We start from the raw sequence: 17588 nt of genomic DNA, 5'->3' as shown, positions 1-17588 counted from the left end.
ATAAAGTTATAGCTGTTACTCTTTACATCCACAAACTGAAGAAGACTGAGTCTCACAACAGTTGGAAACAACTCAGTCACCAAGTGGCAAGGAAGCTGATCAGCTCAAAGGCCAGTTTTCAACACCCTAACACAAGCATTTTATACCACAAACCGAACACTGTGGGTGGTATCTCAATCTTTACTCTCCGATTTTCATGTGACTGTCCTTTATTTCCTTGAAATGGCTTTTCAAAAGGCACAGCTTGAAGGCCATGCAAGCCTACCAACAGGACTGCCAAGAGTCCCTTATTACAAGGGACATCCCTTGTTTTTTCATCTCTCTACATTAAAATTGGGAGCTACTGAGCACTGCACGAAGCAGCAAGAAACACCCTTGGTGAACACTTCTTCTTCATCACCACAATGCTAAATAATATCATCAGGAGGAGCATGGTGCAGGAGCGCTAAGAAAACAGTCTTGAAACCCAATGTTGACAACCCTCCCAACAGGGCTCCAGGGCGCAGAGCAGAGGCACTTCCACGGAAGCGCATGTCACACAAGTTTGCCTCCCTCTTCGCATGTTTTGGAGCTGTTCCTTGCAGGAAAAGCGACCGATTTCCCAGGGAGTCGCTCCCTTCTGCTGTGACCACGTGAGGCTTCTCCGAGGCCAAAGGGAGGAGCCTTGTTTAGCCTTCTACAGCACAGTCCGCCACCAGGCCCTGGCGTGGAAAGGGTCCTCCTGAGCGCCTCCGGCTCTCTTTGCTCCCCTGGTGCAGCTCAGCCCCGTCTCCCCCCTCCCCCCCCGCCTTCATTTGCGCTGCTTCCCTCTGTCACCAGCCAGCGCTAGTGCGTGTGAAAGGAGGAAGCGGAGAGGGGCGGGAGGAGAGCGGTAGTAGGGGAAGCAGAATCAAAACAAGCGGGACACGCCTTTTCCCCTGGCGCTGCTTCCCCCGGGCCGGCGGCGGGGTGTGAGTGTGTGCGCGCAGCGGGGCTGGGCCGGGTTGGGCTGCCCGCCCGGGAGGGCAGGGAGCGCAGCCAGGGCGAGCCGCCGCCCGCTCCTCTCGCCTTCCTGGGCGCCCTGTTTGCAATGGAGCCGCAATGAGGCGGGGGTAGCACCGCAGCCTCCCGCGCCAGCTCCGCGATGCCGAACCAGAAGAGCAGCAAGGGCAAGAAGAACAAGCGCGCGAACAGCAGCGGGGACGAGCAGGAAAATGGAGCCCTGGCCCTGGCGGCGGCGGCGGGCGCAGCCATGGCAGCGACGGGCGCCGCGGCCGGGGCGGCCGGAGGAACCGGCGGAGCTGCGGCCGCGGCGGCCACGGCCGGAGGCGGCGGCGGAGCGGTGGCTGCAGCCGGCGCGGCTCCCAGCGACAGCAAGAACGGTGAGAGCGGGGCCGGGGGGCCGCCTTGGTGGGTGTTGCAGCAGGCGCGGGATGGGCAACTTGTGCGTGCTCCGGCCCGCACCGCGCCTGCGAGCGGGGCCCTCTGGCGCGCTGAGCGAGAGCCCGGCGTCTGGCTGGCTGCTGCCCGCAGGGTACAGCGCGTGATGGGGGGGAGCGGCGTGTGCTCCCCGCCGCCGGGAACGGGGCAGCAGGGCGCTGGCGGAGGCCAGGGGCTCCGGCTCTTTCCCTTTTTCGTCTCTCTTCCGCCTCCCAGCCCCTCCCCCCCAGCATTTCATTTTTCTCCCGGGTGCTGCCGTGGGCTGCGTGATGCGCGGCCCAGGCCGCGGGGAGGAACTTTTTTCTTCTTGGTCCTTTTGATCTCGGAAACATTTCTCCTCCTCGCTGTGTGGGCTGGAATGGGAGGGGGCGGTCAGCTGCTCGCGCTCGGCGCGGGGATGGAGCCTGAGGATAACCAGCAAGTGATCACCCTTCCCCCCCACCTCCCCGCCCCATCTTTCAAGGGTATCTGCCTGAGTGTCAAACAGGTGGCTGGGCTCCGAGGGGGAGCTGGGTCAGCCTGTAGCTTCACAAATAAACAGGCAGCCCTGTAGCACCTTAAACACGACCACGTTTATTAGAAGAAGACCAAGCAGCAGAAGTGTAGCAGTTTAAAGAGTAACAAAATGGTTTATTCCGTGATGAGCTTCGGTGGGACAGACCCACCTCACATTTATCAGCTCATGAGCTTTACTGGGTAAGACCCACTTCTTCAGGTGGTTGGACCAGTACTAGAGTAATAGTGGATAAGGACTTTGCCTACTGCCCCGGCATTGGGGCCTAACAGCTTACAGGCTCTGCAAGCCAACTGGGTAAAGGCGCCACATTAGTGGGGAGAAAATAGACATCTAAGAGTTGGCTGGTTCTAAGATTAGGGCGTAGATGGCTGTGCTCAGCACATTCTGCTGAAGGTGGCTGTTCTTACTGCTGCATTTATAGAAATGTGTGGCCATCGCAGGCCTGGGAGCACACTTACAATTTAAATTCATAGGTGATTTTTTAAAAAAAAAATTTCAGATTTTTACAATAACACTGTAGTGATCTATGCAGTAGTTACCAAATTGTCAGACAGCAACTGCCTAAATTATTCATCTCTGATGGCCATGATTAAAAGGAAGTCAGAGACCATTCCCTGCCACTGTCATGAATCTGAACTCTTACTTTAGCAAAGCTTTGCATGGAGTTTGGACTTATGGCAGTTTTGCTATCCTTCAAAGTGAATATTGAAAATATTACATGATAGGATTGTTGGATTGTGCTGGTCTAGAACTTTCAGGACTTGCACCATCCATGTTTAAGCAGAAATCCTATTTAAGGTCAATGAGTATCTTTTACTTTAACACTGTTGACATAATGTGGTGCTCTGGATGGAAGTTGTTCCTTCTTGCAAAACACTTGTTAAAAGTGCAATTTATTTAGTCACAATTAAAAAAAAATTCCTTGTTTGTTATAAAATGACAAATAAAAATAAATTTAAAGCTACCGAAAGGATGCAATGTAATCATATTTGCAGAATGTGTCATTCTTTTGAAAACTGATTTTCCTCACAAGCCATTTTCAAGCTCTGTAGTTTTGGCTCACAGTATTTTGCTAGGATGTTTTCTTGAGAAAACTTATTTTTACCATTTGTAGTTCTTTTTTTAGAGCAGCTGGCTTTACTTACTGTAAGTGAGCATTCGGAATTGTACAAACCTTAGTGAAGTTAAGGGATATGGGGCTGTTTTGATGGGCAACTAAAACAGTAGGGAATCAAATGTGTGAGGACCCCTGTGATGGGGGTTTTCTGAAATCAGAACTGGTGCTTGAATTTGTTTTCCATTATTTGTAAGTTGGGAAGGCTAGGAGAGTAGATGCAACTGGATTTATACTTTGGCATGACAGTTTTGTACACTGCAGTTAATCAGCAATGACAATTTTTCAAGAGTTATTGCTTCATTTTGGACTGGGGGGAGGGAGGAAGAGCTCCTGTTGCACGTATTTAATGGGATAAATATTTAACAGTGGAATTACAAACCTTTTTACCTCACTAGGCCTCCACCAGATGACTTTTTGTAAGAATATAAGTATACTTTTTATATTTCTGTGAGCTTAAATTATAAATTCCTAAGTTTTTGGTTCAAATATCTGAACAGGAAAAATTAATGTTAGAGAATATTTGGAATCTTTTTACCTTGATTGCTGTGCTGTTTGACAATGGTTTTATTCTTTAATCAGGGAATAAGTATTCAGTTTACTCATTCAGTTTTCGCTGAGACATTTTTCTGTATGAATTTCCCACTGGAGGGTGTCAAAAAGAGGGCAAAAAGACCCCTGACTTTTCTCTAACCCAGACAAAACCAATGGGATACCAGAGGCATTTTGGGTAGGTGTGTTATGCATGCAGTGTGACTAGAGCTTATATCTTGTAGGGCTGCCTTTTGCAGACAGTGAGAGTATAACACTAGTAACACTGTCAGTTCTCTTGTAGTTGGACCATTTTTCCTTTTTAAAGAATTCTGACAGTACCCAGTATTTTGCTTACCTTAGCTATATTCTAATCAGGATCCTGAGAAGTCCAGGCTGCTTTTTGGAAAACCATACTGAGAAGTTCCTTTGAATTTGATTTTGTTTCCCTTAGGATTCAGGGCTTGTAAAAACTCTAGCCTCTTTGACAACTCTGGAGACTGAAGTTCACTTCTCCATGGTACAGGGGCAGCACTGGGCATTGCAAGGACATTCAGACTGTCCTGCCAGCCAGCATGTCTCATCCCTAACCTGACAGGACTACTGGTACAAGGTAGAAGTCTATTCAGTCTCCTTTCAGGCTTTTTTTCTTCCACTGAGATTGCCAGCAAAGGTGCCAGTTGTGACAGTGTTGATAATGTGTACACTAACCTCATTTTACATGGTCCACCAACTGTGTCAGATGGTAACTTCTGCACACAGTTGTCTTAGGTTGGTTCAAGCCATGGTTGTAGAAAACCCTAACACGCTGTATAGTATTGTCTATGCTACAAAATACAGCAGTTGTGCAAGTGCGTCCGCCACCTTGGACAGTGTCCAATAGAAATTCAAGGATCACCACAGTGCCTCCCTCCCTGCTCAGAATAAATGCTTTCTCCTGAGCTAGGCACCCACCAATTCCCCCTCTCATGCACAAACTGCTGGTGCTGCACCAGAGCCACTGCCACTGGAGCTACTGAGCTGTGCTGGGCCCGCTGAGTCACTGGGTCATGTGAGCTGTGCTGCAGCAAGAGCTGGCCACGCTGGGCCACAGCTACCAGGGCAGCAGGAACCACACATACTACTGCCATGGTCTTGTCCCACCAAGTGGTGGGGTGCATGCACAGAGGAGGTAGAGGGCGCGCCGGGCGTGCGGCTCTAAGGAGCTGCATATAGCCACGCTGTGGTGTCCAGTTCCCCACATGCGGTGAACGGCAAGCGTATTGAATACCGCGGCTCTAGGGAGTCATAATAAAGTCCCCACTGCCTTTTAAATTTGTATTCTCTTTTGGAGGTGTAACATAGTTAGGGCCTTAGACACAGCAAGCTTAATGAGTCTGCGATATTTCACATATTCGTACCCGTGGACCTGCAGTGAGTTTTAAGAGAGTTTTCAGTCGACCTGAGTTGTATAGTATTACTGTAGAGTACCATCACGTGCTTTTCCTTCCTTCCTCACTTTTGGATATTATAACATCTGTTAACAAATTATGTTAAAAGAACATCTGGGTTGTGGAATCAAGCATTCAAAATGTCAGCATTAAGGTTACCGGTCCAAGCTTAATTCATACCTCCGTGCATGTGCCACGATCAAGACTGTTTTTTGATATAGTCTCATTTTCAGATGGGTTTCCTAACAGTACAGTTTCCTCTTCCTCTGCTAAGGCATTGTTTATGTGCTGTCTTCGTAGGTAGAACTATTTCCTCTGCATCACTGGAGCCATTTCCTGCTGTACCTATGTGTTCATTGGGTCTTCCATATGGGTGGTGACCTACTCTGACCTTGTTTAATTTGAGAGATCCTAATTGGATCATAGCTTAAGGTGCTATGGCTTGATACATAATCCACATTATATGAAGTGACTGCACATCTTCTGGTCTGTCTTATAAGTAAACTGACAGTCACGCTCATGGTGTATTGTAGTGCACAAGGTGAGTGACATTTTCAGCTACGATTTTCCTGGTGCCTTAAAATGTGCTTGCTCTAAATTTATTATGAATACTGTAAGGCTAATTTTAAAATAAATAACTTTAAATGCAGATAGTCTTTAATCTTTTCATAGAGGAAACTAATTTGAAATATTCTGCTGTGTACTGGTATATGCTGAATACGAATGTCAGTATGGTGACTTTTGGGGAAAATAAGTCAAAGAAAATGTGCTTCACAGTTTATTGGAGTATTAACATGTAAAATCTATCCAAGCAGATTAAAAACTGAAATAAAACAAACACACACCCACAGCCACCCTGAAAAACTTCAGATGACCAGCTGTACTGTTCTGTAGTGTTTAATTGTGACTATATAAGTTCTTAAGAACTGTTTTATTTACTTTCAAATAGAAATGCCAGTCTGGAAGAAAGATGTTGAAATATCCTGATTTTTCAGTCTCCTGATTTTTCATACCTTAAAATAGAAAATGAAAAAGGTAGGCACAGCAGTCGCTTAGATACGCTAAGAGCTGTGACTGGCCAACAATTATCATTTAAAACCTGATTACATCATGGAACTGGGATATCTAAAGAAGATCAGAGAATTTGTGTAAGAATAATATATCAGTAGCTCAGTTTTCAAAATGAAATATTAATTATATATTTATGGAGTACAAAATCACTATGACTAAGCAATAGTAAGTATTCTTTACCATATAATCTCTGCTATGTGTAACCAAATTCTGTCTTGTCATTTTGGTGATACCAGGTATCAGAATCCACTCACTGAATGATTTAAATGGGAGCACTTGTGGCGCTGAAGTATGGTTAAGAGTAAGGACATAAAAATATTACCTATAATAAGATACTAAAATGTGCTTCATAATTCTATTTATTTCAAACTCCGTTGAACAAAACTTTTGTCTATGGAAGTACACTTTATTTTTTAAAAGAGCCTTCATACTGTATTTGTAGTACCTATTTGTAGGATTCTAGAAACTGTGCAAATACTTACTTTGGTGGACAACACAGTTAATAAAATTATAAATTTGTGCAGATGGAAGCAATTGTATATTTTTGATGAATACAATAAAGTATTGGTCATCCACAGTTAAACAGATTCAGCCTACAGGTTAGACCATTGAGATCCCAAATGTTGCAACTCTCATTGCTCCTCAGGGGTACAAACTTTGGGAGTATTGGGTGCTCAGAATGTTGTAAGGTTGGACCTAAATTATAGGAAATAAATCTACATGGTTTGCAACTTTAAAAGGTACTCAGATGACAATAGCACAAAATTAATTATTAAAAAGTCACACTGTTCTTCTAATTACAGTTCTTTCCATAGAAATTCAGGATTACAGAAATGCAGAAGTTTTGAGGAAACAGTTTAGTTTACAGAAGTGAAAGTTCAGATGTAGAAGGGCTGGACGACATTGTAGAATACAAGGCTGTGAAGGTGGGATGTAGCTAAACTGCAGTTGTAACATGTCAGGAAGGAGCATTTCTTCCATTAGGGAGGAAGGGAGAGAAAGAAGATATGTTTCAACCTTAATTGAGGCTATGGCTACATAATGTACATTGAGTTAAGCTGTAACGTCACGCTGTGTTGTGTGTTAGCTATATCACCTCTTGAAGATGATATAATTTATACTGATTTTAGCACCAGTGTGAACAGTGCTGTGTTGGCAGGAGAGCTTTTCCTGACGATAAACCTATTGATGCTCGCGGGAGATGGAGTAATTAGGCTGACAAGAGAGCTCTCTCCCATTCACCTAGAGCGGCTACACTACAGAGCTTATAGCAGTGCAGCTGCACTGCTAAAAACTCTCTAGGACAGCCATTATCTAAGACTCAGGGCAAATCTACACTACCAAATTAAATTGACCTGAATTATGTTGACATACAGCCACTGCAATAACTGGATTGGTTTTATGTGTCTGTGCTACAGTCCTGGGGTTGGCAGTGCTCGTCTTCACTAACAAGTGTTTTCACCAGTTTAACTGCTGGTGTGGGGCACTGTGGGATGGTTTCTGATGGTGTCTGCACTGACATTTTATCTCCCCAACTCCATAGACTTAAGTGTTAAGCCTTTTGCAGAGATGGAGTTATAAAATGTATTGGGCAAGCCACATCCATGGGAGTTTACAGTAAGAGATTCAGTAGTCTCACTGCAGTGACCTTTTTATTCATCTCACCAACTGGAGTTTCACACTGCTAGTCTTTTAGGGGCATAGCATTGGAAATCTGCATTAATTATTAGGCTCTCTTTGCTTCCTGCAACATAAAGATTCATTTTCTGAAGTGCTTCAAAGCCATGGTGAAGGCTACAAAGAGGGAATTAAAAACATCCTTACATCATGAAATTGAGGTATTTTTTTTTAGTGTTTGCTGTTCAGTTTTTCCTGAGTAAAAATAGGTTGATGTTTCTTATGTCCCATCTAAATTTCCTGTTTTAATCACCAGTTTTTATAGTGGTTAAAATGTGTATACTGGAAATCAGTGGGAAGCAGTCTTCAATTTAGTTTTTGTTTCTTAAATAAAAGTTTATTCTTTTCTGCTGGGTGTAAAAATCAAAACATACCTTATTCAAATAATGATCTAACTCAGCTCTGTGCACAGTTATTCTAAATTATTAATGTTTGTAAATATTATTTCTATTTATTAGATACTAAGCTATATACAGTTATTTGTTCAACTATACCAAAACAAAATTACTGCATCAATTTATGAAAACACTTGTATGTAAAGGTGGCTTGTTTAAACAATCAGATATTTGCTGAATCAGAACTTGATATTCATGTTTCTGAAATGCAGCCATATCTGGGCATAAACTTAGAAGCCATTCTGTTACAGCAATACTACATATTCATTTCCCTACATTATAAGAATTGCAGAACAAAAGAGAAGAACATCAGCTTCAGTTAAAACTATAGGTAGGTGGACTAGAACTATTTAAGTTGGCATTTGCAAAAAGTCTTTCTAAATAAATGCTTTTATGACTTAGGCCTCTGGTAATCATTCATTAGTCTTGCCAACGATTTAGTAACAGGACTGGAAGAGATCCATTCTGAAGTGCATATTGACTTCATGTGTTTCGTATTGTTACTGTTTACTCATTTCACTGCATTCATTTCTATGATTCCAGAACTGAAAAGTTGAATCGTTAAATTGTAGCAAGGGAAGTTAAGTTGGACATTAGGAAAAATTTCCTAACTGCCAGCGTGGCCAAGTATTGGAGTAAATTGGTTGTAGAATCTCCGTCATGGGAGATATTTAAGAACAGAAATATCTAAAAGGGATGATCTAGACTGTGCTAGATGCTGTCATAAGGGTAGGGGACTGGACTTGATGACCTCTTGAGGTTCCTTTTGGTTCTAGTGTTTTGTGGTTCTAGAATTGAAAAAATTGAACCATGGAACAGATGCAAATAGTGAAACAGCTACCGGGAAGCAGATTGTGTTTAAGTGGGAAACCAGCTTTAGGTACAGGAACAATATTTTCTTTTTTACTACAGTAGTCATATTTGCTAAATAGATTGGGGAAAAAACGATTGTTGTGTTTAATGAACAAAAATGAAAATGGATGTGTGTTGAAGTGAGATTTGTCTTTGATATGTTTATGAAGCTTTGGCGTGCCCCAACACGCTGCTACCCAATGGATACAAAAGCTGCTCCTGGGCCAGAGTAAGAGAAAAAAGGTGTTTGTGTCACACAGCTGTCGGTGTGTAATGAGTGGTCTGAACCTAGCCCCTAGCAAGAGAAAAATCAGAAAACGCGAGATGAACGCAAATGGCCACAGCTACCCAGGGGAAAGAGATTGTGAGACACAGAGCACTCACGTTAGACTTACAAAAGAGCTAGATCCAGGAAAGGTTTCCATGGGAGCTTGATGCGGTAGAAGGCACGCATGGCCAAAACTCACTGTCTTAACTTTTTTATTCTGTATGCTAACCTTACAAATTCCAGATGCTGTGTTTCGATTGACTCATAAATTGTACTGCTTTGATGTCACTTGTGGTATGTGAGTCCTTGTGCATCATAAATATCTCTGTCCAAGAGTCTAGTTAAGTTGGATTTGGTGGACAGAGCTCATGGTATGATGCAGGAGCGCTGGAGCCTGAGGCTCAGTCTCAGGCTGCTTCTACATATGCCGCCTGCTGTCACAGGTGACATGGTAATGAGGCAATTTGAAGCAGGCTAATGAGGTGCTAACGTGCATATTAAGCTCCTCATTAGCATGATGGCAGCCATATGAATTTCGAAGTGCAGACTTTGAATTGCAGATTGACAGTATAGATGGGAGCAGCTTCGAAATAAGCACCCCACTTCGACATTCCCTTACTCCGATCTAGTTCTGTGGAGTTCTGCACTTTGAAATTTGCACAGATGCCATTATGCTAATGAGGTGCTGAATATGCACGTTAGCACCTCATTAGCCTGCTTTGAATTGCCTCATTAGCATGCCACATATGAGGGAGGTGGCATGTGAGGCTGTAAGGCCACGTAATCTGCCCTTAAGGTAGAGTGAAACCCTCTGGGAGAAGAGGGTCCGCCACACAGAAAGGGTTCCTCTAAGGGACTCTAAAAGCTGTAGGACAGAACAGTTCCTGTGGATCTGTGATAAGAAAGTTAAAGCTCTGCTCTGTTCTCCCATTCATTAAACTTAAAATATTGAGATTTTTTTAAAAAGCTTATCTACTGCTTCATAATATTAACTGTAACTTTCCTTAAAACAATTGTTTGGTGTTTAGGAAAATAATCTATATTGCTTCATGAGCGATGTATTCTGTTGGAGGTAATAGCATAGATACATAAGGTCTTTAATACTGATTCAACATGCTAAACTAACTAGGTTTTACAGTTGGTTTAATTTCAATAGATTTTTAGTGAGCTCGGTCCTTGAGATGGAGGATTGCAATTCAAAGTTAAATTTGAAACCTGTTTTAACTAAATTAAACCATCCACTTAAAACAACTATCAATTTATTTTTAAAGTTACCCTGATTTATGTAATTTCAGTGTGTGGAAAGGGATCACAAACAAAACATCTACGTTTTGCTTCTTACTAAATTGAGAAGTTTGTCGGTGGGACAACTATGAAAATATTAGTGACATTGATATTACCAGCCCCTTGAAAGAGGGACTATTAATGTTTATAATGGGAGTCAAACTGTACATTATATACCTTTTTGTTTCAAGAAATTCTCTCTTTAAAAATAGTATGCAGAAGTAAAATTGAAACTTAAATTGTTAAAACCAGGAAATTCAAATATGTGGTTTCTGTATCATGGACTAACTGCTGAACACTAGATGTGTGTGTGTGTGTGTGTGTTTATAATATATAAAACATATATCAACATTATCAGTGCTTATGCACCCATGTTGGCATCGTGCACTGAAGACGGACCACTTTATTATAATTTTCAGAAAGTTATTGACACCTTTCCAACTGGCGAACAACTGTACATCCTTGGTGACTTCAATGCAGGAGTTAGACATGACCATCAGTCCTGGCCTCTCTGCTTTGGTCATCACGGTATTAGGAAAATGGACGAAAATGGTCAAAAGCTTCTCAGATTCAGGTGTTAGGATCAACTCTGCATCACTAATACTTTCTTTAACTTGAAAGAGTGTCACAAGGGCTATGTTTGCACTGGCCATTTCGAAGTTTGGGGCTAGTGTAGACACAGCCAAGGTTTCATAGCACCACCCCAGATCCAGTCACTGGCATCAACTTGACCTTGTACTGGTTCGGAGGAAACCTCTCAACGCCATCAAATTTACATGCACGTACCACAGCACGAATTGAGACACTGATCGCTCCGTGATCATCAGCAGAATGAAAATCTTCCCAAAGAAACTCAATGGCTATTTCTACAGTAGCCCTGCCTTTCGAAAGGGGGATGCTAATGAGACACTTTGGGAAATGCTGATGAGGCACTGTCAGGAATATGCAGTGCCTCATTAGCATAATTGTGTTTGCAGCGATTTGAAAGTGCCACTTTCGAATTGTGCACCACCCTCGTAGATGGGGGCCTTTTGAAAGGACCCCTCAGTCTTTGAAAGCCCTTTATTCCTGTTTGGTTTTGGGAATAAGGGGCTTTTGAAGACTGGTGTGTCCTGTTGAAAGGCTCCCGTCTACATGGGCGGTGCGCAATTCAAAAGCAGTACTTTTCAATTGCCGCGGCTGCCATTATGCTAACGAGGCACTGCATATTCATGACATTGCCTCATTAGCATATCCAAAGCGTCTCATTAACATCCCCCTTTCAAAAGGCGGAGGCTAGTGTAGACATAGCTTATATGACAAAGGAATGCAGTAAGCCAAAGATCAATACCCTCAATACCAGAGATGTGCTGAAATGCTCCTTCTTCTCAGATGATTTCACTCTCTAAATGGAACACAAACCTGACCAACAAAGCATTGATGAAGCATGGTCCGTGCTTAGCAATGCAACATACGAATGTGCCAAATCTGCCTTTGGAACACGTAAATTATCTAACAAAGATTGGATTGATGAAAATGCTGATATTCTTAGGCATGTTCTTGAAGAAACAACACAAGGCACATCTGAATAATGTAAAGCACCCATCTCAAAGCACAAGAGATCAGCTTCGACATGCAAGATCTGTTCTACATAGAGAATCCAGATGTACGAACAAGTATTGGGCCGATCTATGTTCTAATATTCAAAAGGCGTCTGATTTGGGCAACCTGAAAACTATGTATGATGGATTGAAGAAAGCACTTGGACCAAACATTACCAAAATCACCCCACTGAAGCATTTAAATGGACAGGTGATCACAGACAAAAAGCTGTTGATGTCCGGATGGGTAGAACGCTACTCAAGTCTATTCCCACGAGCGTACAGTACAACCTGAACTTGACAACCTCGTCCCAACTCTTCCAGAAATGTCTGAACTAGATGCAGAGCCTACGGAGGAGGAACTTTCTCAAGTTTTTGATGCTCTCTCCAATGGAAAAGGGCCAGGAAATGATAGAATCTTTGCTGAAGTCCTGAAGGCAAACAAGGCTGTGCTCTTCCCCATCCTCTACGATTTTCTCCTAAAACATTGGCGAGCAAAGAGGTGTTCCACAGGACATGAAGGGATGTAAAAACATCGTCACTGTCTATAAAACCAAAGGCGACAATGGTGACTGCTGTAACTACAGAGGCATCTCATTACAGAGCATCGCAGGAAAAGCATGGAACAATCCTAAGCTGACAGTGAAAACAAAGATACTAATCTACCAGGCATGTGTATTGAGTATCCTGCTATATGGTTCTGAGGCATGGACCACCTACTTGAACCAGGAGAAAAAAATTGAACAGCTTCCATCTTCACTGCATCCGCAGAATTATGAATATCAACTGGCAAGGTAAAGTTTTTAATGCAGATGTCCTGTCAAGATCTGGCATACCCAGCTTCATAGCGATTCTCAACAGTAGAAGACTACATTGGCTTGGTCACGTGAGAAGAATGGATGACCAATGTCTTTCCAAGGAAATCCTCTTCGGTGAACTGTTATGTGGGTTGAGAACAAGAGGAAGACCAAAGCTAAGGTTCAAGGATACGTGCAAAAAGGCCATGAAAAAAAAATCAGCATCAATCTAGAATTCTGGAAATCTGCATCATCAGATCGAAATACAAGGCGATGATTGTTATGACAGGGCACATCGTCCTTTGATAGTATATGCGCAAGCCGCACAAAAGAACTTTGTCTGAGAAGGAAAAACTCTCAGACTCAAGAATTTGGAAATAGACTAACAATGTGGTTAGTGCAATTGACCGTGCAAATCCAATATTGGACAGATAAGCCACAAGAGAAGCTGCTGACTCAAACACTGCCCATAGATCCTCATTGCCGCTGCTAGCCACTGTCTCTCAAGATGAAAAGGGGCCATAGATGAAATAATTTTTACATGCACTTAAATAATACATGTGCACATACAGTATTTTGGTGTACTGTGTATAGCAATGTTGACTTTGCATATAAAATACAGACAATATAGGACAAATCACTTATGCTATTGGAACTGCAGGTTTGATTTTTTTCTAATTTATGTGTAGTTACAATCTAAAACTGGGTTGTATTTGTGTTTTGTTTGGTTTTTTGGTACCAACTACGCTCCTTGCAAAGACACAGTATTATAGTGAATAGGCATTAATATATACAGTAAAGCTATGGTGTCCAATATGCCACCACTCACAATTCCAGTTCTGGAGCTGCATGCAGGGCGTGGTGTCCGCCTGCTCTGTGCGCGTGCCATACAGCTTGTCAGGAGAAGCGTGTGGTGGCAGCTGGGCCCCCCTGCCATCTTGCCCCAGGTCTCTCAGTGACTGTTGTTCATAAGCCTGCATCCTTCAAAAATAAAATAAGCATGAGAAAGGAAGTTATGGAAGTCTTTAATCTATTCCTGGTTTATCCTAGGCTGTTGGCTAAAGAAGCACAGTATGTAGGAAAACTGTCTGCTCACAAGCCTAATATCCATTGGCTGTATATCTCTACATCTCTACATCGCCTATAAGCATTTCACTTATTCAGGAACCCATTTGAGTTGTCCAGTCACTAGAAATGTGACTTCAGAGATACCTTTTCTTATAACTACTCGTTTTTTGCCTTCTGTAGCTTACATTAGTGGTTCTCAGCCTTTTCAAACTCCTGTACCCCTTTCAGAAGTATGGTTTGTCTTGTGCACACGCAGATTTCACCTCTTTTAAAAATGACCTGCTTACAAAATCAGGCATAAATCTTCAAAGTGTCACAACACATTATTACTGAAAAAGTTGCTCATTTACCTTAAAAATAAAATGATTGGAACATAAATACAGTAAAACCCTGGTTATCTGGCATAATCAGGACTATTGGATAACTGAAAATGTTGGATAATTGATGGGGGCACAAGCAGGAAGCTGGGATTGGGGGCTGCCAGCTGCCCAGGACCTATCTGCAGGATGGGCGGTGGGCTGCCGCAGAGCCACTGCCTGGGCTGGGCTGCTGTGGAGAAGGGTTTTCGGGCTGGCAGCCTCAGCCGGCTCCTTGGCTGGGTGGTTGCTGGCTACCTGCTGGGCAGGTGGCTGCCGGGGGCTGTTTCCTGGTTGCTGCAGGACTGCGGGAGGGGGAGAAGTTACCCCCATCACCCTGGGGTGGCGTCAGATAAAACGGAGTGTTGGATAACTGGGGATCCAATAATCGGGGTTTTACTGTACAGTAATCCCTTGATTATGTGGAGGTTGCGTCCTGGGCAACTTCCACATAAATAAATTTTGTGTAAATTGTGGTGGATGGGGAGGGGTTGGGGAGATCCCCAGAATTCCCCTGGCTGCGGGGGTGGGTAGCTGGAGCCTCTTCAGAGCTTTGCTGCTCCCTGGCTTCCCCCAGGTGGTGGGGGGGTGGGGCATAGCTCTGTTGCCATTCCAGCCACCAGCTTCCCCCGGTGTGGAGTGGGGGCAGCCCTGTGGTGCCTGGCTTTTCCCAGCAGGGGGGCGCACAGCTGCTTGTGGCATGGTTTCTCCCAGCTAGGGGAAAGACAGCCTAGTGCTGCCTGAAGAGAGGCTTCCCTTGCCTGCTCTGATTGGCTGGAATTATGGCTAATCAGAGCAGTATGGGAGAGCCTGGGAGAAAGGCCCCTCTAGGAGGTTTGTATCTATGCTGCTGTTCCCCCACTCAGTGGAGGGGTGGCAGCAGTGGTGCCATGGGGAGATAAGTGCCCTCCTCAGCTCCCCTCTGCCTCCTAGACCTCTCCACCCTTCTGGACCCCCTCCCACTCAGACGCTCCATCCTCAGCCTGCTCGTACACCCTCCTTCCCGCCCAGACCCCATACGCGCTCCCCAGCAGCAGCTGCCTCCTGCACGCTGAACTTTAAACCTCCCTCATTTTTGGTCCCAGACCCACAGATGAGTTGATATAGCTTGGGGGAAGCCCTGAACCTCAGTTCCAGCTTCTCTACTCTGCTGCCTGTAGTGTAGAAGCATGAGGGGTGTGAGATGTCTCAGTCGGGGCCACGTCAGTGAGGGTTTTGTGGCTTTTTGGCTATTCGCTTTTGTGGCCCCTCTCCACTGACTGATTTATCTGGGTGTCAGTAGCTCCTAATGAAAAAAAATTCCCCACCCCTGCATGAGATTCATCAAACAAAAGTATAAACAGCAAAAAATTGCTATGGATACTCTTTGAGCAAAGCATGGGCTATTGGCATTTTATTTATTTATTTCTAGCACTTATTTTATTTATCCCTTTTTGTTTGCAAGCTAAATGCTACTGAGGCACCAGTCATGTCTAAATGGTTATGGATAGTTTTTTATTTCAGTTTTGCATTTGGCATACTGAATGTAGTATGTTTTACGAGCCTGGGACAAAGGAGGTGTTTATCAGTGTTTAATGATAAGGACGATTTAAAAAAGTTAAAACCAAGGAAGAGATATAATGCTTGTATTCTATTCCAAAGGGTTTTCTAATGTAAAGAAATCAGGGAACTCTTGAACATAAAATTAAAACAGTCATTAAATAGCCCATTTCAGTTGTATTTGTGTATACAGCTATTAGAGAACATGTGACCTTCTTAGTGGGCGGTTGTACTTTTGGTTTCTTTTCCTCAAAAATGATATAAAAGACTGCCTACCAAGTAGATGAATGCTGGTGGATGAATAAATGAGAGAATTTCACAGTAGTACTTAACAAAAAAAAAAAAAAAAACACTTTTCAGTATCTGGTTTATGATGATGTGCCTTTGATGGTTTAACTTTTCTTAACTCCTTTGAGATAAATAGCTTATTATTGCCTAATATGCTGTAATCCAAAGCTATACTTTTTTGAAATCTTAAATATCATAAAAGTATTGCTACTTGCTACAGGCAAAGGAAAAAGCCTCCACGCATTACTTGATGTCATAAGAGGTCTGTTGAATTGAACGAGTCAACATCAGATGAGTATTTGAGTTGGGAAATGGTTTTTTGTGTCCAAGAAGATAAGTTTCTATTTATTTATCATCTTAGCCAAAGTTAGTGTACTGTGCAATAGACATCAACAGCTTGAAGAGTAAGTAGTTTTAAAATTGAAGGCGAGATGTATAAAATCCAGCAAAACCCCACCATAGTTTCTGTGAGCTTAGATAGTTACTGTAGTAGGAAAACGGAGCTGGTATTAGTGGGGAGCGCTTTGTAAATGATACCATACTTACGTCTCCTGATGCTGTCCATCGAGCTTGTCGTCTTGTCCTCTCAGAATGGTACCTGTTTATATAAGACTTCGTATTCTGAAACTGAAGGGATGCTCTTCACACTTGGAGGGAAAAGGGGTCGACATCTCAGAAACTGCCACTGCAATGGACCCATTGTGGGCAAAAGGAATAGAGAGCAAAATGACTGAATACGTGATTATGGAGAGTTGATCGATCCCTTACACTAAGGCCATGTCTACGCTATCAAGTACATTGGAAATTGAGGTCGGAAGACAGCCTTCTTTCAAAATAACCCAGGGAGCGTCTACACAGACCACGCTCTTTCAAAAGTAACATCAAAAGAATGGGGCCGTTCTGTCAAAGTTGGTCTCCTGTTCCCATGGTGGGAAGAGTGCCTTCCTTTGAAAGATTATTTTGAAAGAGAGCAACTGTAGACGCTCCACAGATGGCTATTTCAAAAGAGAGTCCTCCATGGCGGTGATCAGCTGGCAGCCGGAGGTGCCACACTCAGCGTAAGCGGAGCTCTGTGGCTCCAGTGTCTGCCCGCATTTAAAGACGCTGGCTCCCACAAACCTTAGTCAGGAAGCAGAAAGCATGCAGGCAGCAGGGAGCCCTCACTGCTCTCCAGCTTGCTGCCTTCTGAGAGGTCTCAGCCAGCCCCTCGCCTTTTCTGGACCCATGGCCAGCCACCCGGACCCCTGCCCACCACAGGAGCTCCCCCAAGGACAGTGGGAAGCCCTCCCTGGAGGTGAGCTAGGCCTCGAAGCACTGGGCCCCTCCTGGACGGAGGCCAGGCTGCACGACCTTCTCTCCCTATGGGAGGATGAGGAGGTCCTCCACCATACAGGGGTTTGTT

The 17588-nt window shown here is 43.7% G+C and overlaps 1 protein-coding gene across 2 annotated transcripts in view; it reads left to right on the top strand.

Moving 5' to 3' along the window:
- Positions 1 to 333: 333 nt before the first annotated feature.
- Positions 334 to 17588, top strand: part of HECA (hdc homolog, cell cycle regulator) — a 32561-nt gene continuing 15306 nt past the window's right edge. Inside the window, exon 1 of one of the 2 annotated variants that reach the window (XR_012645031.1) lies at positions 334 to 1361. Coding sequence is in view for 1 of the 2 variants with exons in the window: in XM_074990465.1 (XP_074846566.1) it covers positions 1124 to 1361 (238 nt within the window). In the remaining variant the exon portion in view is untranslated. The remainder of the gene's footprint in view (positions 1362 to 17588) is intronic. The other variant, XM_074990465.1, reaches the window with a different exon arrangement.

This window comes from Carettochelys insculpta, chromosome 3 (genome assembly GCF_033958435.1).
Source record: "Carettochelys insculpta isolate YL-2023 chromosome 3, ASM3395843v1, whole genome shotgun sequence".
Classification (NCBI taxonomy): domain Eukaryota; kingdom Metazoa; phylum Chordata; order Testudines; family Carettochelyidae; genus Carettochelys; species Carettochelys insculpta.
This window is presented reverse-complemented; position numbering and strand designations above follow the sequence as displayed.